Genomic DNA, 21,725 nt, shown 5'->3' on the forward strand with positions numbered 1-21,725 from the left:
CACCTCATCCCCTACCTAGACTGTTAGATCTCTGGTCCTACACAAATGCCTTCAGCTCACCTCCTAATTTCTCAAGGGGAATTTCTCCAGAAGTCATAGGTGTTACATGATGAAACTGGATTTAGAGTTGGATGAGACCTTAAGGGTCCCATAGTCTAATGTGCTTATTTCACGGATGAGAAAAATGAGGCCCAGGAGGGAAGTGACTTGCTCCCCACCGTCTCTCTTCCAGGCCGGGCCTCTAGGAGAGGTTACTTAGAAGACATCAACTGTCAAGGTCTTTGGGGACTTTCAGGGTCTGTAGTGACTTCTATAAGGTAAGTCCCTTGGGAGGAATCTCTTGAAGATGTCTCTAAGGAAATCTAAGGAAGTCTTGAGAAGGGAGTGCCTCTCATAGGGTCCCAGGCCTCTCTTACCACGACATGCTTGCAGGCTGCAGAATTCAGCTTCTACACTGGGACCCTCGCACTCAGCACCTCCAAAGCCAGCTGGGGGTGTTATGCCCGCCCGGAAACGCCTCCGTATGCCCACATTACAACTCCGGCTACAAGGACTCCATGGGGTCCAGGGGCTCCACCCACAGGCCACTGTCAAGGCAGGTAGATCAAGAGTCATATTCCCCTTCTCCCATTCCAGCCCCAACCCTTCAATTACTATCAAATCACACTCTTGGAGGGGCTGGGGAAGGGGGTGGGGTGACACTTTAAACAGGGTCTGTGCCAGCTCCCTTTGTTCACCACCTGGGACCCACCCCACCTCTGCCTCAACTGCGAGTACAGAAGACACAGAAGTACCTGGGCAAGATTCAGAGCTGCACTCCATCTCTCCAGAGATGCATGTACTAGAGAAGGAAGAGAAAGGAGGTCAAGTGAGACCCAGCCCAGCCCCAAATAAATGCTGATTCCCTTCCCTTTCCTTCCCCTTCTCCAAGTAATCCTACTGATGAAACCTTTTACCTAAAAGTTGTCTGACCTGCGGAAGGTGTGGGAAGAGTCCCTGCCTAGATAGACATAGAAGCCCACACCTTGTCCACCTCTCGGCCAACTGAAAGGAAATGGATTGCTCTCTGTACAACTGGAGGTTAACTTGTGTGTTGAATGCTTCTGATTTCTGAAGTGATGGAAACACTGTCATGTTTACCTATTTTTATTTCCTTATCTTCTCTAGGTAGGCAGAGAAAGGTGGGGAGGAATGAGAGCACCTTTACAAATCCTGGGTTACAATCAGGAAACTTTCTGTTTGTCTAAGAGGGATGTAGAGGATTGGAGAATGGACCAATGAGTCCCATCCAGAATATCCAAATGGCTGAAACCCTTGGCTGGGATAGGGTCATTTTCTGGTGTAGAAGATGTCATCTTTTGGGGGCAGCTAGGTGGTACAGTGGATAAAGCACCAGCCCTGGATTCAGGAGGACCTGAGTTCAAATCCAACCTCAGACACTTGACACTTACTAGCTGTGTGACCCTGGGCAAGTCACTTAACCCTCATTGCCCAGGAAGAAGAAGAAGAAGAAGAAGAAGAAGAAGAAGAAGAAGAAGAAGAAGAAGAAGAAGAAGAAGAAGAAGAAGAAGAAGAAGAAGAAGAAGAAGAAGAAGAAGAAGAAGAAGAAGAAGAAGAAGAAGAAGAAGAAGAAAATGAAGTCATATCTTCATGAGGAAGGAGGTAGTGGAGAGAAGAAATGATCATATCCTCAGATCACACACCAAGATAGGACCAACTGGGGCGGCTAGGTGGTGCAGTGGATAAAGCACTGGCCCTAGATTCAGGAGTACCTGAGTTCAAATCTGGCCTCAGAAACTTGACACTTACTAACTGTGTGACCCTGGGCAAGTCACTTAACCCCCATTGCCCCGCCAAAAAAAAATAGGACCAACTGGGAAAATATCATGTAAATGGAAATCTTTCATGGGGATTCATAACCTGTGGTCCGTAAACTTTTTAAAAAAAGACTTTGATCACTCTTTCAAAATAATTAGCTTCCTTTATAGTCCTAATGTAGCTTATTTTATTGATTTAAAAACATTATTCTGAGAAGGGCCTCATAGGCTTCACCAGATTGCCAGGGGGGTCCAGGGCCCAAGAAAGATCAAGGACCCCTATTTTAGAAAAACTTAAGTACACCAAGCTTGAGACTAGATAATTTCCCTCCATTCCTACTTCTAATTACCTATCCTGGGATACTATTTCTGGATTTTTACATTCTTTTCCCTTGTAAATAAGCCCCACATGATGTACACTTGTGGTATTTTGGTAGAGTGTATCAGCTGGGGTCCAAAAGGAATCAGGCATTTCTTTATGACAATAGCAGCCACAAAGGAAGAGCGCAGAGGCAGTTAGGAATGACTACAGCAGATATCTCTGAGCCTAAGAATCCAAGCAGGACCAGCAAAGGGAGGTCCAGGAGGCGCCTTACCTTGAGTTGAAGGCTCAGTGATCCTTGATCATTAGACAGTAGTGAAAAGAAAAAGCTCTGGGCCAAGGAAAGGATCCCTTGGATTGGTTTTGGAATCTCCAGGGGAGCTAAATTGATTCATCCTGGCCTACAGTCCTGGGGCAGAGTCTTTACACTCATGCATTACCTAACCTGTTTTCTGAGACCCCGCACTTCACCATCTCCCAATGCCTACCCTTCAATGCCATACTGGCTCTGGCCAGTGGTAACCTACCAATTATTGCAGGAGTCAAGGCGGGCCACAGCCCCAGGTGGATAGAGCTGCCCATGAAGCTGGCAGGGGCACTGACTAAGGGGCAGGCAGCTGGTGTTGTGCAGGAAGAGGCCAGGAGGACAGGTACAGCCAGAGCCACAGGTGCTCATGCATTCCACACCTGGGTCCTGTGCTAAGCACAGTTGTGGGCATGGCCCTCCCTCCTGCTGACATTGCTCCTTGGAGTGGAATACCATACCCTCAGGACAATGGGCTAGCACCAAAAGAGAGAAAGAAAAAGAGGGTTACTCCCTATGAGGACCCTATCTGAGGGCACTGGGGCATGAGCCTAAGGGAAAGGGACACAAGGGGATGGGAGCCCTTGGACATTTAGCCCTATGGCTAAGCCCTTTGGAAATGGACCCAGATGGTTTTCTCTTGGGGGAAGAGGTGAAGAAATTTGGGACAGCTTCTCATTTTGTTGGATGAAACATCTGCCCCAAAATTAAGGAGTAGACAGTGATAACCCATCTGAACAGGGGCAGGACGATGGTGCAAGAAGGGTGGGAAGACTCCTAAGTAGCGGTGTAGGTATGTTTGCTAGGCTGGTCATGGCCATGGTTGAGTGATGGGAAGGAAAGGCTGAGTAAGAGGTAGGGTTTCCATACCTGAGCAGGGCTGGGTGTGGCAGTCTCGGGTCTGGCTATGGGGCCCCTGGCACTCAGTACTCCCAGAAACTGAGCCAGAGCACCTTCGGCTACGGATTTGAATGCCCCCATCACAGTCAGCTGAGCAGGAGGACCATGGCGCCCAAGGGGTCCAAACACTAGACACTGTCAGGAAGGAAAAGGTTACTCCCAGAGAAGATACCAGAGGGATACAGGAAAGGCTACAGAGGCAGCTGGATGTAGAAACAAAGGGTGGACACAAAGAAAAGGGGAGGGCAATCTAAGAGAGTCAGGACTCCTTCCCTCTCTTCCCACTAGGACCCTGGCCCCTCTGAAGATGGAGGCAGCAAATGTGGCCCAGTAGGGTCCTGACCTTGGCCCTAGGGATCCCCAAGGACACAGAGTGAGAGGGATGCTGGGCACAGTGAGTGGGAGACCTTTCGGCATCATCCTGGCTAGGGGGTGCAGCTGCCACGTGCCCACCCTGCCCAGGAGTCAGCCCCTGGGGGCCAGCAGCCCCTCCCCCATATCGTCCTCCTCTTCTGTCCCTGCCCATCCTGTGCCTGGGAGACAAGTGAGCACCTGGACAAGCAGGGAGGCTGCAGAGCTCTTCTTGAGAGGGCTCCCCAGGGCAGACCACCCCCTCCGACATGGGGCAGAGGCGAGAGCGGTGGCGCCACACAGGGGCTCCTCCAGGGGCAGAGCAGCTTTGGGAGCAAGAGGACCAGGGCGTCCAGGGAGTCCAGCCCAGAAGCTCTGGGGAGAAGAAGAAAAGAACCATGTCGAGGAGGGTCAGGGGAAGGCAGAGAGGGAAAGATGGTGGGAAGTTCAGAGGAAACTGCTACGTTCTATGGGATCATGAGAAAGTTGAAGAGGGTCAGGAGAACCAGAGGGGACATTCCTTCAGACCCTGCCCTGTGCTCTCTGCTCTTCCCTCCCTTGGCCAACAAACGAAGTCATGGGTGCAAAATATTTCTAAGGAAACTCTTTAAGAGGCGGCTACTATTACTAAGGGACAGGATGGTACAGTAGATGGAGAGCCAGCCTCTCCATCAACTCAGAAAACCTGAGTCCAAGTGATGCCTCCAACATATACAGTCTGTGTGACCCTAGACATGTCCCTTAATCTTTCCACGTCCCAGGAAACTCTCTAAAACTCTAAATGGAGGTAGCTAGGCACTGGCCCTGGATTCAGGAGGACCTGAGTTCAAATCCAGACTCAGACACTTGACACTAGCTGTGTGACCCTGGGCAAGTCACTTAACCCTCATTGCCCCACAAGAAAGATGAAAGGAAGCAAGGAAGGAAGGAAGGAAGGAAGGAAGGAAGGAAGGAAGGAAGGAAGGAAGGAAGGAAGGAAGGAAGGAAGGAAGGAAGGAAGGAAGGAAGGAAGGAAGGAAGGAAGGAAGGAAGGAAGGAAGGAAGGAAGGAAAGAAAGAAAAAGAAAAGAACACCCCCCAAAAAAACTATAAGTGGTGGAAGAAAGGAAACTAGCATTTCCTAAGCACCTACTATGTTCCAGACACTGTGCTGACTGCGCTTTACAAATATTGTCTCGTTTGATCCTCACAACAACCCTCAAGGTAGCTTCTATTATTATCCCCATTTTACAGTTGAGGATACTGAAGCAAACAGGTGAAGTGACTTAGCCAAGGTCACACAGCTGGTATCTGAAGCTGTATTTGAACTCGCCTTGATTCTAGGCCCAGCACAATGTGCCAACTAGCTAGAAAAGACGCTGACCGGCATTGGCAAAGGAGATCTCTTCATGCAGGAGTTCCTTGTACCAATGAAATCAGAACCTTGTCCCCCTCCCCTATTCCTGTTATTGGCCACTTCAATCACTCTCAGGACTCCAGTTGTCAGCTCTATGCAGATGATCCCCTAATCTGGAGTTCCAGAGCCTCAATTCCCATCACCAGGTAGATATTCCCTCCCATTCGACCCACCTCCCTCTGAGGTGCCCCACTAAAACTCATCCAACTTATCCAGAATCATGCGCCTTTCCCCTTCCCCCAGAACTGCTCCTCCCCCTACTTCCTGAATGCTGTCAAGGACGCCACCATCCTCCCAAGCTCAGAACCTCCCAGGTGTCTTTGACTCGGCCTCCCCCTCATCCCTACATCCATTCAGTCACCAAGTCCTTCAAAACCTCACTCAGAACAGGTTCCCTCTGCCCTGGACCATTGCAATAGCCTCCTGGGTGCTTTCCACCTTCTTTCTCTGTCTCTCTGTGTCTCTCTGTCTTTCTCCTGTGTCTGTCTGTGTTTGTGTGTCTACTTCTCTATCTCTGTCTGTCTGTCTCTGTGTGTGTGTCTGTCTCTGTCTCTCTGTCTGTCTATCTCTGCTAATCTCGAGAAGCAATGTGGTACAATGGAAAGAGTCCTGGGACCCCTATTACCAGAATATCTATAGCAGTTCTTGTCCTAGCAAAGGATGGGAAACAAGGCAGGGCTCCCTCCATCGTGGGGATGGCTGTACAAGTTGTGATATATGAATGGAATGGAATAGTCTTGTGCCACAAAAATGTGGCTGTGCTCTCTGCCCATCCCCTGGCTTTACCAGCGCCACAGTCCGTGTGACAGGCCTGAACTTCCTGCCCATTTCCCTCACAAGGGGCACCTCCAGACGCTGCCGCTGGGTTGGAAGGAGACCTGAATAGAGAAGAAGTAGGCAGTGGAGAGGTCACAGCCGCCATGGGCAGCCTCCTGTCTTCCCTTCTCTCCCCACCTGCTACCTTCTTGTGTCTTCATGACTTCCATTAGGCAGAGGTCAGAGGTTCTTTCCCTCCTCACACCCCTAATTTCTCTTCACATCGCCTCCAACCCAACTCTCTGCCCTTCTCCTTCCTACCAGTCTCGCCTTCCTTTTTCAACCCTCCCCTTCCAATCCCCACTGTACTCTGTCCCCCCAACCCACTCTTCTCTCCTCACCTTGACCCACACTCCTCCTCTCCCTTGCTCTCTCAGCTCTCCCCTCCTCCACCAATTTCACTTTCTCCCTTCACTTCCTCCCACTCACTGCCCTCCTTCTTCCCTTCCCCCCCATACACACACACACACACACACACACACACACACACACACACACACACACACACACCTGAACCTGGCCCGGGTTCCAGGGCCACAGGAGCGGTCACAGGGACCCCAAGAAGACCATGCTGACCAGCCACAGGGCACAGGACAGTCCCCTGCCTCACAGTGAAGAGCTCCATCTTCACACACACTAAAGGGAGAAGGCAGAGGAGTCAGAAATAGCAAGAAGGTGGAGAAGAACTATAGGTGATAGAATTTCCCTCTTCCAGGACTTGGAAATGCCAACCTCAGCCCTGTCCCTACCCCAAGCCCCTCTGGTGCCTTCTTCTGTGTTCCTTAAGATAGGCAGTCCCAGCCAAGTACACACTCACCATTGGCTGCAGTTGTCCAGCACGAAGGACTCTCCAGGCAGCTTTATCTCTGTGCCCACTGAACAGGGGCACTGGGAGAGTAACAGACACTGGGCATCATGGAGAAAAAGTCCAGGAAGGCATCGGCAACCTAAGGGTAAAGGAAATGATCAGACATGGGAGAGGTATCAAACTGAGGAAACTGAGTCAGTAGAGAACTAGGTGGAAGAGAAGTCTAAAGAATTTGAGGGTAGAAAGGGAATAAGGTCAGCTAGAGTGTCTGGGTATGTCCACATAACCCCTGCCCACTCCCTCATCTAGGAAGGCCTCTCTTACCCTCCATACATTGTGAGCTACAGTTCCCCTTGGCTTTGGGATCCTGGCAGGAGGAGGGGCACTGAGGCACCAGGCCCTGCAGGCACTGCTCAGCACTCACATACATAAGATCTGGGCCACAGTCTAGGAGTAGAATGGTTATGGAATCAGGGAGTGAACACTGAAATAACCCCAGCCAAAACTTCCTAGCACAATAGTCTGTCCCCTGGTACCTGTGCCACCACTGCAGGGCTGCAGACCACAGGGTAGACTCTCCTCTGGTGCCCCAGGGCAAGGAGCACCCCCATTCTTGGGTGGTGGATCCGTGCAGCTACGCTGACGTCTCTGATGGCCTCCCCCGCAGGATGCGCTGCAGGGGCCCCAGGGACCCCAGGAAGTCCAAGCACCAGGTACTGCAGACAAAGACAAGATAGGACTGGAAACTGGTGGAAATTCCCTTTGTATGGCAGAGTTAGGGGAGCTGGGCCTCAGAGAAGGGAAGGGAAGTGAAAGGAATAAGCATTTATATAGTACCTACTATGTGCCAGGCACTGTGCAAAACACTTTACAAATATTAGCTCATCTGAGAAGGCAGGTGCCTACTGGGATAGGTACCTGCAGTCTCTGGCCTCTCCATTCTGTTGGGCACTGCCAAGGGTGGGGGTGGGTGGGCACTGGCTCCAGTCACATTCATGCTGCCCACAGGGCAAAAGCCTCTCACTAAAGTGCTCTGGATAGTAGCCTGAGCTTCCAAACACCAGAACCACCCCCAGAAGGATAAGAGAGAGACAGTGTGGATCTCCTGAATACAGGAGGGATCAGAAGCATTGATCTATGTGTGCTCCCTTACAGTCATGAGGCCAAAGGCCCTAGATATTATATAAATAAAGGCAGAGTCAGGATGCCTCTACAAACAAGTCCTGGGATTAACAACCAGACTGCCTGGTAACCATTCACATTTACCTAAAGTTAACAAGTACTTTCTTCACAATTCACCTCATGAGAAGTCTGGACAATTTCACCTATTGCACTCTTCACTCTTCATGGTACATGCTTCATAGTTGCCCCATAATGAGTGTTTGAAATTGCATCTTATCCAAAGCTGTGTGTGTGTGTGTGTGTGTGTGTGTGTGTGTGTGTGTGTGTGTAAGTGTATCTCTTTTGTAAGGAGTTTACAGAGTAATCCCACTTGCAAATTAATTGCACCTATCTAAGCTTTTACCAGTAGGAACTTTGTCCAGCTGAATAAGGGATGGGTTTATATAAGGGAATTGGCCCCTGAGCTACTGCTGTGTGCCCTTGTCTTATATTTGGCTCCAGAATCCATTGTCTAGCTACACATGTACTTAATGAAAACATAACGGTTCAATTTTCTTAAAACAGGCTTTCAATCTATATGTGCTAATCTGAGCAGGAAAGTGAAATCTGGTTTGTCCACAAAGCTAAGCTGGCACCGCTGTGAATGGGCAGTTCTGTCTACCTACCCTTGAGATGAGTTAATGAAGGTAGAGTGTCTTTCTTTGTCCCTTTTTCCCCCATTGCTCAGTGGATAATGGAGAACTGTAATTTTGCTACAAAAATCATCTTACCTACTGAGCTTGATCTCCTTTCAGAGGACACCTTTGGAAATTTAAAACCTGTAGGCTGAGTCCAGGTGCCACAGTTTGGAGAGGAGGGAGGGGATGTTCAAGATCATATGGTGTTGACTCCAATTATGGGTTTAGCCAGGAGCACCAGGTGTTTTACACTAGCAAGAATTGGGAATCACTTTCAGAAGACTTTGTTTTTCTATGGAGCACAGAAGATTATGGAGGAACAGATTTTTTGTTAAGGACATAATCTAACTTTGTAAACCTCAACCATAGAAATTCAGAATAATAGAATGAACTTGCAGTTTAAAGGGATCCTTTGGCAAAGTGGCAACACTTTTTTTTAGGCAATTGGGGTTAAGTGACTTGCCCAGGGTCACAAAGCTCCTAAGTGTCTGAGGCCAGGTTTAAACTCGGGGAAGATGAGTCTTTCTGACTCCAGGGCCAGCACTCTATCCACTGTACCACCTAGCTGCCCCAAGTGGAATTCTTAGAGAGTGGAATTCAAATCTATGGATCCTGCAACCAAGTCCTCTTCTCTCCCTATTAGAGGTTCTATTTGGCCAGGGCCGTGGGGGTTTAAGGATACCCGGGAGGCTCATCCTTCTTAGAGGATGGAAGAATGAGCGCCCAAAGCCTTTTCAGGAATCCAGGGAATGGGCTATGAAGCATTTACAATGTAAAACTAGGATCCAAAGACCTCCCCAAAGGAATGATGAGGCATTTATCAGGCAATGCTGTGTGTAAAGTTATCCCTGTTTGTGTCTTATGTCCCTCCTAGACTCCGGGAGGGCAGGGGCCGACCGAGTCTCCTCCAAACTAGCAGACATGATAAATGTTGGCTGTCATTTGGGGAAGTTCTAGGAGAATGGGACCGTAATTAACCAAAGAGCCTGCTAAGATATCTGGGGTGGGGCAGAAGGCAGGCTTTCTATAAGGGTTTACCAGGTCTCCTCTTGTTTCACCCCGCCCCCTCCATTTCCCCTCTTTTTCAACAGTAAATACTCAGAAGAGAAAAAGAAAAAAGAAAAAAAGCACCCTATGATGGTGGGTGAAAGGAGGGAGGCTGATAAAGAGCAAAGGAGTAAGTCAGCTCAGAACTGTCCTGGAGAACTTCAGCAAGACCAGAGCGCCCTCTGGCGGGCATTTCTGATGGTGGCAGCAAATGAAGAAAGCCTAGACTTCCCCAGGGCTCCACAAGGAAAAGCGATCCATGCCCCATAGGAAATCCTGCTTTCAAGCATGAGACTAGGTTGACCAGAAAAGCGAGTTGTGCAGGTGTTACAAGGGGCCCGATCCTTCAGGATTCCCAGGGCGGTGAGCCTCTAAAGAGGACCTTTTCCCTGGTGAGATGCTGCATCCGGGGTCATCTGGGTGACTTGGGGCAAGTTACTTCCCCTCTCTGGACCTCAGTTTTTCCATGTATAAATTGAAGGGCTGGTGCTCCCCTCCAGACCCAAATCCTGTGAACCCCAAATGGAGAGAGGGTCATGGCCCTGGGCTTCCTCAGCTGCCAGGGTTCCCGCCACAGGAGGGGAATGTCCTTACTGAGTGCCCACACACCAGGATTACCTGGACAGGCCTGCAAGAAACAGGAGCGACTTTGGAAATCTTCTTGAGCACAGCCACCGCCGGGCAGTGGGGCTCGAAACAGGGCCCTCCGCTGGAAGGTCACCCCCAGTCCGCAGCTTCTACTGCAGCTGCTCCAGCCAGACCAAGGTGCCAACACGCAGTCCACTGCAGGGTGGGAGAGAAACAGGGACCGCATCAGAAGAAGGCCTAAGGATGGAGGCATCAAGGAGACAAGGGAGAGGCCCAGCATTAACAGGGGCCCAGGTTAGGGTGCCCAGGAAGAGGCTTAAGCAGGGCTAGCTCCTCCCTTCCCCTCCCCAAGGGTTCAAAGACACCAGGCTGCCCAAGGGTTCCCATACCACAGTCTTCCTCATCAGAGCCATCCTGACAGTCAGGGTGCAGGTCACATCGACGGTCAGTGGAAAGACACTCACCACTGCGGCAGCTCAGCTGCTTTGGGGAACAGACAGGCCCCATGGCTGGCAAGGTGGGCTGTGTGGCTGTGGGCACCACAAAAGGGAATGGTCTCCCTGCCCATGAAGCAAAGGAGAGAAGAAGACCAATTATCTGTTTGCATTTTGGCTAATAGTCCCCACCTCCTCAGCTAAATTTCCAACCAGTTAGGCATGGGGCTGGCTGAGATAAGACCTAGGAACCCTGCTCTTCTCTGGAAAAATTATCTTGACTAAGGATCAACCCAACTGCCTAGATTCCTTTCTATATACTATGTGCCAAAGTATATGTGTGTGAGTGAGTGAATGGATGGATGGATGGATGGATGGATGGATGGATGGATGGATGGATGGATGGATGGATGGATGGATGAAAAAAGATCTATTTAGCACTTACTAAAGTGATAAAGGTAGACCTTTGGAAAGTGAATGAAGTTTATCTTGGTCAAGACTGACTCTAGGGGCAGCTAGATGGCACAGTGGATAGAGCACCGGGCCTGGAGTCAGGAGTACCTGAGTTCAGATCCGGCCTCAGACACTTAACACTTACTAGCTGTGTGACCCTGGGCAAGTCGCTTAACCCCAATTGCCTCACTAAAAAAAAAAAAAAAAAAAAAAAAAAAAAAAAAAAAAAAAAAAGACTGACTCTGAATGTGTTCAGAGTTACAATTCTGTTTTTTGGGTTTTTTGTTTTTTTTTTAGTGAGGCAATTGGGGTTAAGCGACTTGCCCAGGGTCACACAGCTAGTAAGTGTTAAGTGTCTGAGGCCAGATTTGAACTCAGGTACTCCTGAATCCAGGGCCAGTGCTCTATCCACTGTGCCATCTAGCTGCCCCCACAATTCTGTTTTTTGAGGGGCTAGAGCAAGAGTTCTTCACCTGGGGCCCATGGACCCCCAACAGATCAGTGGATAGGCAGTCCATGAACTTGGATAGAAAAGAAAAATCTTTATTTTCACTAACTTCTCATTGAAGTTCTGAATTTCCTTTAGTTCTTTACAATTATTTAATTCAATTTTTTTTTAATTATTCTGACTAGCAGCTAGGTGGCACAGTGGATAAAACCAGCCCTGGAATCCAGAGGACCTGAGTTCATATCTGGCCTCAGACACTTGACATTTACTTAGCTGTGTGACCCTGGGCAAGTCACTTAACCCTCATTGCCCCACAAAAGAAAGGAAGGAAGGAAGGAAGGAAGGAAGGAAGGAAGGAAGGAAGGAAGGAAGGAAGGAAGGAAGGAAGGAAGGAAGGAAGGAAGGAAGGAAGGAAGGAAGGAAGGAAGGAAGGAAGAAAGGAAGGAAGGAAGAAAAAGAAAGAAAAGAAAAAATTAAAATTATTCTGAGTCTGTCCATGGGTTTCATCAGGCCTCCAAAGAGGTTCTTCACACACACACACACACACACACAAAGTTGAGAATCCTTGGGCCAGAGCCAAAAAGAACCCATTACATACAATAGTCCAGGCTCTCCACGGATACTCTTGTCCCGACTGGATGAGCTCTGAGCATCCCTTCTCCTGACTGGGCAGCATCTTTGCACTTCTGATCATCAGAAGTCATCAGGAAAGCTGCATGCCCAACCCCTCTCCTCATTGGGGAGGTTCAGTACACCTCTCTTCTGACTGGACAGACTCTGGGCTCCTAGGAGAGCCAGCTCAGGTACAAGGGCCCAGAAAGGCCAGGGCCCTTAAGTGACCAGAAGGGACAGAGCAAAAGCCAAAAGGCGGCTGCAGGGGAGGACCACTCCCGCTTCTCAGATTTACACTCCCCCTTGCTCTGTCCTCCATATACTCATACTCTGCCTTTCAGCTCTGCCCTCCTGGTCTTGTTAGAAGCCCCAAATCCTATCCTCACACTTGGTCTCCCTAGTTGTTGAAAAACAACCTGCCTCTGTAACTTCATTTGTTCTCTTGAGCTACGCTGGCTTCTGTCCAATGAAGAAAGTAAGCTGTTGGCCTGAGAGGTAAGACTCTGCTTGTGGCTCTCTGCTACCATCCAATGGACATTGGCTGCTATGACTTCTCAGGGCCTCAGGTTCTCTGATGATTTAAAATAATCAGAGGTTTAGAACTAGAAGGAGCTTAATTATCTAGACCCATTCCTCATTTAACAGCCGGCCCAGGGAAATGAAGACTTGCCCAGGATCGCAGAGGCAGTAGGCATCAGAGCTGGTATTCAAACCCAAGTCCTCTGATTATAACAAATGCAGCATTTTTCTATTGTTCCACAAAAGCCCTAAAATTTACGTAGAGGTGAAAACCTACTACCTGTTTCTCAATCTATTGTAATCTGGCTTCCAATCTCACCACTCACCTAAACTCCTTTCCAAGGTTAACAGTAATGTGTTAAATGCCAACTCCAACGACTAACTCCAATGGGTTAAGAGTAATGTGTTCAATGCTAACTCCAATGGCTCTCTGCAGCTTTTGACATCTTGACTTCCTGGGTGCTCTCTCCATCCTCAATCTTCTTTAATTCTATTGTTTGGATTTTTAAAATTCTTCTTCTACCCATCTGCCAGCTCTTCTCCATCTTCTTTGCTAGAACAACATCCTTCTCCCATCTTTTAAGTGTGGACTCCCCCCCCACTCTTCACCAAGGCTCTATACTGGACTCTACTATTCTCCCGAGACTTTGTTCAGTCATTTCAGTCGTTTCTGATTCTTCGTGACCCCATTTAGGGTTTTCTTGGCAGAGACACTGCAGTGGTTTGCCATTTCTTTCTCCAGCTCATTTTACAGATGAGGAAACTGGGGCAAACAGTGACTTGTCCAGGGTCACAAAGCTAGTAAGAGTCTGAGGCCAGAGTTCAGACCCTCACCACTGGACTGGACTACTACAATAGTCTCTCTCTCTCTCTCTCTCTCTCTCTCTCTCTCTCTCTCTCTCTCTCTGTAGGGCAATGAGGGTTAACTGACTTGCCCAGGGTCACACAACTAGTAAGTGTCAAGTGTCTGAGACCTGATTTGAACTCAGGGCCTCCTGAATCTAGGGCCAGTGCTTTATCCACTGCGCCACCTAACTGCCCCTGCAATAGTCTTTTTTTTTTTTTTGGTGGGGCAATGGGGGTTAAGTGATTTGCCCATGGTCACACAGCTAGTTAAGTGTCAAGTGTCTGAGGCCAGATTTGAACTCAGGTCCTCCTGAATCCAGGGCCGGTGCTTTATCCACTGCACCACCTAGCTGCCCCTGCAACAGTCTTTTAATTGTTCTTCCTGCTCCCAGGCATCTCCCCTTTCTAATCTATCTTCCATAAAGCTGCCAAATCGATATTCTTAAAACACAAATCTGTCCATGTCACTCCCTTACTTAAAAACCTTCAGTGTTTTAATAGCCATTAAAGTAGCTTAAACTTTTAATAGCTTCTGGTTCCAAATCCAAAATCCTTAGCCTAGAATTTAAAGCTCTTCACAGTATAGCTCCCACCTCCCTCCCTAGTCTTATTTCATTTTATGCCTAACACACTCTCCATTGTGGACAAACTGGCCAGCTGCCTGGCTATTTATTCCTTAGACACAACAATCTTTTTCCCTCCTCTTTGTCTCTGCACAAGTCATCTGTCTGGCCTGGACTCCTTTCTCCTCCTGGCCTCAGAGAATTCCTTGCTTCCTTCAAAGCTCAGGCTGAAAAGTCTCATCTACCTTTGTTTATTCTGTTTAGTGGCTTATCTATATACATTTTGTGTTCCTTCCAGTAGAAAGGGAACTCTGGACTTCCAGGGAGGAGCCAAGATGGCGGAGGAAAGGCAGTGAGCTCCCGAACTCATGACACAATCGCTCCAAAAAACATCCAAATAAGGCCATAGGAAAATGCCCGGAGCAGCAAAACTTACAGAAGAATGTGCTGAAATCATCTTCTAACCAAAAACGGCTTGGAAGGTCAGAAGGAGGGAGCTGCTGTGCTGATACAGGAGTTGAGCCCAACCCCAGTCACCCTGACACAGATCCAGTCTCAGGAAGTCCTCACCAGAGAAGGAGACCCCCAGAGCCTCTGAATCAGCTGAAGCACCAGTGTCATCTAGAACTAAGCTCACAGTCTGGTGAGTGGACTGAGCCCTGGGCAGGGGAGAGACTACAGGGGTCTATGTTGGTGCTAAGGCAGAACTTGGATTTTACACCCCTGCTGAGAACCAGGAGGTAGGCTCAAGTAGAAGTGGCCCAGGTGGAGGAGGGGCACAGGCTTGTCGGAGCTAACAACCACAACACACAAAGCTGGTTGATTGGCAAGTTGGTCTGGGGTCATCTAGGACCAGGAAACAGGCTGGGAGAGGGAAGAACCTGATTCTCCTTAAATCATACCACCTGGGACTTCTTAAGCTTGGGATACTGCAGCCTGGAAACAGTGCCCCACTTTAAGGAGCTAAAAGTCTAGTAAAAGAAAGGCAAGATGAGCAGACAGAGAAAGGTGAGGACCATAGAAAGTTTCTTCAGTAACAAGGAAGATCAAGGTGCACCCTCAGAAGAAGATGTCAACATCAGGGCCCCTATATCTAAAGCTTCCAAGAAAAATATGAATTGGTCTCAGGCCATAGAGGTGCTCAAAAAGGACTTTGAAGATAAAGTTAGAGAGGTAGAGGAAAAAATGGAAAGAGAAATGAGGGTGATGCAGGAAAGACATGAGAAAAAAGTCAACAGCTTGAAAAGTCAAATGGAAAAGGAGGTACAAAAGCTCTCTGATGAAAATAATTGCCTAAGAATTAGGATTGAACAAATGGAAGCCAGTGACTTTATGAGAAACCAAGACACAATAAAGCAAATCCAAATGAATAAAAAATAGAGGGCAATGTGAAATATCTTCTGGGAAAAACTGCTGACCTAGAAAACAGGTCCAGGAGAGATAATTTGAAAATTATTGGTCTACCTGAAAACCATGATCAAGGAAAGAGCTTAGACACCATCTTCCAAGATATTCTCAGGGGAAATTGCCCTGAAATTCTAGAAGAAGAAGCTAAAATAGAAATTGAAAGAATCCACTGATCACCTCCAGAAAGAGATCCCAAAAAGAAAACTCCTAGAAATATTATAGCCAAATTCCAGAGCTCTCAGGTCAAGGAGAAAATATTGCAAGCTGCCATAAAGAATAGCACAAGATCTAGCAGCTTCTACATTAAAGGGCCGGAGAGCATGGAATATGATATTCCAAAGGGCAAAGGAAATGGGATTATAACCAAGAATCACCTACCCAGCTAAACTCAACATTATCTTTCAGCTGAAAAAATGGGACTTTAATGAAAAAGAAGACTTTCAGATATTTGTGATGAAAAGACCTGAACTGAACGGCAAATTTGACTTTCAAATACAAGACCCTAGAGAACCATAAAAAAATTGGAGCTGGGGGACATACCTGGGGTCATACAGTGGGCGACTGTCTTGTGTCTGAGGCCGGGTTTTGGCTGGGACCCCCCTGGGTCCAGGGGTGATTATTTGTCCACTGTGTCACTTAGCTAGATGATAACATCTTTAGGGTTAAATTGAGGGGTGAAGGGAATTCACGGGGGGAAGGGGAAGGGCACAAATGAAATCCTACATGAAAGTAACAGGAAAAGGCTTATGGAGTGGGGGAAGAGATGGAAGAGGAGCAGGGCAGTAAAGGAATTTTACACTCATCAGAAAAGGCTCAAAGATCTTAAACTCATCAGAGCTGCCTCAAGGAGGGACTAACAGACATACCCAACTGGTTGGAGTAATCTATTTAATCTGGGCCGTAAATGAGCCTAACACTCATCAGAATTGGCTCAAAGACCTCAATCTCCTTAGAATTGGCTCAATTGGGTGAAGTAATCTCTATAACCCTGCAGGAAAATAGGAGGGGAAGGGGATAAAGAGAGAGGGGCAAAAGAAGGAAGGGCAGAGTGGGGGAGGGGACAGACAGAAGCAAATCCCTTTTGAAGAGGGATAGGATGAAAGAAGATGGATAATAGAATAAATATCATGGGGAAGGGAATAGGATGGAAGGGAAACAGTTAACAATAGTAATCATGAAAAAGAGAAAAAGGGGAAAAATTGTACAAAAAATATTTATAGCAACTCTTGGTAGAGGCTAAGAATTGAGAATCAAGGGAATGTCCATCAATTGAGGAATGATAGGAAAAGCTGTGTTATATGATTGTAGTGGAATGGTCTTGCACTACAGGAAATGACAAACAGGATGATCTCCGAAAAACCTTGAAAGACTAATGAACATTGTTAAGGGCTAAAATTCTAGCTAGTCTGTCTAAAATATCTAATGAGTGGTCGCCAATAAATTATAAGCTTTAGCAAGAGTTAGACTTTTAAGCATTTATTAAGGAGAATAAGAATTTGGTAAAGAGAGAAGAAAGGCCTAGATTCCTCTATCTATTAAAGGGAGAGCACATTTCTAGCTCCACTCTCCACCAGAGTCCAAAGGAAAGAGCGTGAGACTGAGCGCCGGTCTCTTCCCTCCTCCTCCCACTAGCCCGCGTCACTTCCTGATGCCAAAGAAAAGACTCCTGGTCTTGCCCTCAAAGACCTTCGCTTCATGGGCGGAACTCTTCTACAGTAAGTCTCCAGCAGGTGGCGTTATTCCAATCGTTACAACATCAATGTATAGTGAAGTGAGCAGAGCTGGGAGGACATTGTGCATAGTGACAGCAATATTGTTCAGTGAGCAATTGTGAATGACTTAACTACTCTCAGCAGTGCAATGATCTAAGACAATCCCAAGGAACTAATGAGGAAGCTTACTATGCACCCCTATAGAAAGAACTGATAAAAATAACACTTGTGGATTGTACATATATAACCTGATTTCGATCTTGTGGAAGGGGGAGGAAAGGGAGGGAGGGAGGGAGAAAAATTTGGAACTCTAAATCTTATGAAAATGAATGTTGAAAACTACCCTTACATGTAAATGGAAAGTAAAATAAATGTTTGTTGCTAAAAAAAAGAAAGAAAGAAAGAAAGAAAGAAAGGAAACTTCTCAGGGGCAGGAATTATTTCAATTTTGTCTTTCTCTCCCCTGAACCTAATACAATACGGAACTGAATTCAGTTGAAGTGACTTGTCCAAGGTCCCACAGCCAAGAATTCCATCACTGGGCTTGGGGTTTCAGCTCCTGAGCTGTTTTCATCATAACCTCTCTGGTCCCTTCCAGTCTGAACATTCTATGAGTATATTATTCTATAAGAGCTTCCCAAATAATATCTTGTGGCTGTGGTTAACCCTTTACCTTCCAGGCTTCCTCAGAATCTGCTATGGTATAGAGTGCCTTACAAGTAGCAGGGGTTCAATAAATAGTTGGATGAATGAATAAGTAAATGAATGAATAGTGAGTGACTAGAGATCTGGGCTAGAGTCAGGAAGAACTCAAATTCAGCCTTAAACATTTACTAGTTATGTGACCCTGGGCAAGTCACTTAACCTCTGTTGGCCTCAGTTTCCTCACTTGTAAAATGGGGATAATAACAGCACCTAACCTCCCAGGGTTGTTGTGAAGATGAAATGAGATAATAATTATAAAATGCTTAACATAGTGCCTGGCACATTGTAGGCACTGTGTAAATATTAGCCAGCAGCAGCAGCAGCAGCAGCATGAGCACACTCTATAAGATGGGCTGGAGTTGGCCAACCCCCTTTCTTTTCAAGTTTCTTTTTCTCTAGCTAGCTCATCCCAATCTGGATCACTTGCCATCCCCTTTCTCTAAAAGATGAAAATGGGAAAAGAACTCTTGACCTTCCTTCTCACATCTATACTAGCCTACAAATGTATTCATTCCCTCCATCATCATTTACTAAGTGCCTGCTATGTGCGTGTCCCTAGCTCCCAGCCCTTAGCCCCTCCCGCCAGCCCCCCATGCTCACCACAGTGCAGTTCATCAGAGCCATCAAGACAGTCCTCCTGTCCGTCACACACCTGCTTAGGGTCCACACAACCCAGGAATTCACAGGGAACCTGGTCTGGGCTACACCGCACTCGAGGGAAGGGGGACCACCACCCAGTAGTGCTTGAGCCTGTGGGAAGCACATCAATCCCTTTCATTCTGGAAACAAGAGCCACTTGCTTCACCCTCCCTTCCCCCATCCTGGACCCAAGGTCTCAGTGGGGTCAGCTGCCCAGCCCAGCCCTATCTTCACCCTCCCTCACTCCTTATCATCTTGGAGTACTCAGTGTCCTAGGATCAGGAGTCCAGAGATCCCAATTCCACTCTTGGTTCTGCCACTTCTGCCACTTTGGGTAAGTCATCTAACCTCTCAGAGTCTCAGTTTTCCATCTATACAATGGGAAGAATACACACCCACCTGCCTATTGTGAGGAAAGTGCTTCATAAACATGAAAGCATCAGGCAAATTTGGGCCAATGTTGCCATAATGTCTATACTGACCTAAGGGATTATTATTACCTGTGGTGGACAGGGTATGCGGGGTGAGCTGAAGAGTCTGTGCCTTGGGTGTCGAGGAGGCAGGGGACTCCAGCACTGGCTCCTGTGTACTCAGGTAGGGAGATTCAGAAGCTGGAGAAGTGCCTTCTGGGAGGGGGCCATGGCCTGGTTCTGTCCCTACGATAAGCAAAGACTTATCAGCTGGGCTGCGACTCCTGCAAGGAAATGCTTGAGCACCAGCAAGAAAGTGACTGAGGGACAGCTAGGTAGCTCAGTGAATAGAGCACTGGCCTGAAGTCAGGAAGACCTGAGTTCAAATCCAGCCTCAGATACTTTTAGGCTCTGTCACCCTGGACAAGTCACTCAACTTCTCTCATTTTCCTCTTGGAGATAACAATAGCACCTGCCTCATAGGACTGTGGTGAGAGCCAAATGAAATCCTGTATGTAAATCACTTGGCACAACAAATCATTGTAACTTCTGCCCCCCCTTTCTTTTCTAGTCTTTGTTATAAAGGATAATTTCCTGAATGAAGAAAGGAGGGGAGATGGATTTGGAAATGAAGGTGATGTCATAAACAAAAGAAATCAATAACTATTTTAAGTCTTCTTTTAGAAAACATTATAATAAAAGTTAGTGATCATTATTACCTATGGAGGGGATGGGTGACCCCTGTTCAGGATTCCAGGCTTCAGTATCCACTGGACCCTAGGAAGAAAAAGAGTTCAACCCCCATATCCCGCCCTAATTCCAGTTTTCCCACTGTCCAAATATCCATGGGCTGGTGTGTCTCTACCACTCCCATTCTGAGCAGAAGCTCTAAGGAGTACCCTCCCCCATCTCTATAGTCTCACTGCCCTCAACCTTTCCCCCCCCCAGTCATTTATCCCTCTTGCCTATCACTGCTTCTGTCCAAAACCAGGCAGGCACATGAAAACTAACAGTCAACTAACACCATTAGCTAGGCCACTCTGACTAGGCCAGGCCCTCTGCCCTTAGGGGATTCACAGGAAACTTGGGGAGACCAATTTCCACTGTTCTCCAGCTTAGAGATACTTTCTCCTCTACACTGGTACAACTACCTTTTCAACACTAAAATATATGTATGTGGGTATACGCTCATATACACATACATGTGTACATATTGAAATGTATGTGTATATATTTTTATATCTACTTTTTATATCTATTTTTATATCTATATTTTATATCTATATTTTATATGTGTATGTCTATTTGTATATATAACATGTGTGCATATACACACACACACAAATATATCCGTATGTACATACAGATATGGTGGTGGTGGTGGTGGTGGTGGTGGGTGTTCAGTCTTCATGACCCTATTTGGGGTTTTCTTGCCAAAGATACTGGAGTGGTTTGCCCTTTCCTTCTCCAGCTCATTTTACTGATGAGGAAACTGAGGCAAACATGATTAAATGACTTGCCTAGGATCACACGGATAATGAGTGTCTGAGGCTAGATTTAAACTCAAGTCCTCCTGACTACAGGCCCAGTGCTCTATCCACTGTGCCACCTTAGTGTTTTTTATATGTAGATATAGATATAATTTTATAGATAATAGTGTTTCATATATAATGTGTTTATATATGCATATATACACACATGTGTAGATGTTGCATATGCCTAGGTTTTATATCTATGTAATATGGGACATGTATACAAATAGACACACATGTATATGTATGTGTTTGTTTATATATCTTTATAGATCACATACATATTCACCTATATGTGTGTGTTTGCATGTGTAGGTAGAGAGGCAGAAGAAAACACTGCATGTGGAATCAGAGGACCTGGTTCTGAGACCTGGATCTCCTACTTATTATCTATATGACTTTGGGCAAGTCACTTCCTTACTTGTAAAATGAGGAGGTTCATCTAAGAGATCTCTAAGGTCTCATCCAGCTCTATAATCAATCTATGATCTTGTCTCTTGAACCAGACTATCAGCTCTCTGACAGCAGGAACTATTTCTTCATGTAAGGAAATGACTCCTAAAAATTCAGGATTTTTAGGATTTTGACCATAAGGAGGTATCAGGGTGTGCTGAAGCCAGTTCCAACCAGTTCCCGAGAACCGACTGCTAAAGTTTCATTATGAACATTTATTTACTCCTCTGAAGTCAGCAAAAAGCTACAAATCAGAGCTCAGCTTATGGTTTTGTCTATTGTCCAGATTGAAGAAAGTGATGGAGATGTCAAAAACACTTAGAAAATATGTCTTTCATTTTCAGAAAGCTGGTTGTTAAACATTTACCAGTACCCCCTGGATTAAATTAACTGTAAAAGATACAGTCATGCTAGATGATCTCTTTAGAAAGCTCATCTTAGTCCCTGGGATGAATCAGAAAGAAAACTATGTAGACAAGATGAAGAATGATGGGACACGCCTCTAGGTGACCTTGAAAAGTCCATTGCTATGAGTCCAGGAGAGAGACTTGAAGGGGAGCCCAGCTCCTGACAGGAAGGATGCACAGAAGACTAGAGCCAGAAGCAGGGAAGCCAGAGGAAGCCAAGTAGAGCCGAGGGAGTGGGAACACAAGCAGAGAAGTGGGACCATTGAGCCTGGGGCTGCTTGGGTGTACCATTGAAGCAGCATCCTAGGGGAAGGATACAGGCTTTGCTACCTGTGTGACTCTGTGTGACCTCGGAGGAAATTGGCCTCTCTTAGACCCAATTTCCTCACATGGAAAAGGACAGCAATGGGCTAGGTGACCTTTTGCTTGCTTCCCAGC

General features: G+C 46.9%; 1 protein-coding gene across 1 annotated transcript in view; it reads right to left on the reverse strand.

The window, feature by feature from the left end:
- Positions 1-21,725, reverse strand: part of LOC122727854 (SCO-spondin-like) — a 101,489-nt gene that overhangs the window by 38,093 nt on the left and 41,671 nt on the right. Inside the window, exons 47-61 of the mRNA XM_043965731.1 lie at positions 19,615-19,672; positions 18,986-19,141; positions 18,447-18,596; positions 10,537-10,707; positions 10,178-10,342; positions 7,250-7,429; positions 7,038-7,160; positions 6,723-6,852; positions 6,416-6,541; positions 5,876-5,967; positions 3,896-4,069; positions 3,314-3,478; positions 2,667-2,919; positions 795-841; positions 417-587 (exon numbers count right to left, since the gene is read on the reverse strand). Of these exons, the coding sequence (XP_043821666.1) occupies positions 417-587; positions 795-841; positions 2,667-2,919; positions 3,314-3,478; positions 3,896-4,069; positions 5,876-5,967; positions 6,416-6,541; positions 6,723-6,852; positions 7,038-7,160; positions 7,250-7,429; positions 10,178-10,342; positions 10,537-10,707; positions 18,447-18,596; positions 18,986-19,141; positions 19,615-19,672 (2,161 nt within the window). The remainder of the gene's footprint in view (positions 1-416; positions 588-794; positions 842-2,666; positions 2,920-3,313; positions 3,479-3,895; positions 4,070-5,875; positions 5,968-6,415; positions 6,542-6,722; positions 6,853-7,037; positions 7,161-7,249; positions 7,430-10,177; positions 10,343-10,536; positions 10,708-18,446; positions 18,597-18,985; positions 19,142-19,614; positions 19,673-21,725) is intronic.

The sequence above is a fragment of the Dromiciops gliroides genome, chromosome 5 (genome assembly GCF_019393635.1).
Source record: "Dromiciops gliroides isolate mDroGli1 chromosome 5, mDroGli1.pri, whole genome shotgun sequence".
NCBI lineage: Eukaryota > Metazoa > Chordata > Mammalia > Microbiotheria > Microbiotheriidae > Dromiciops > Dromiciops gliroides.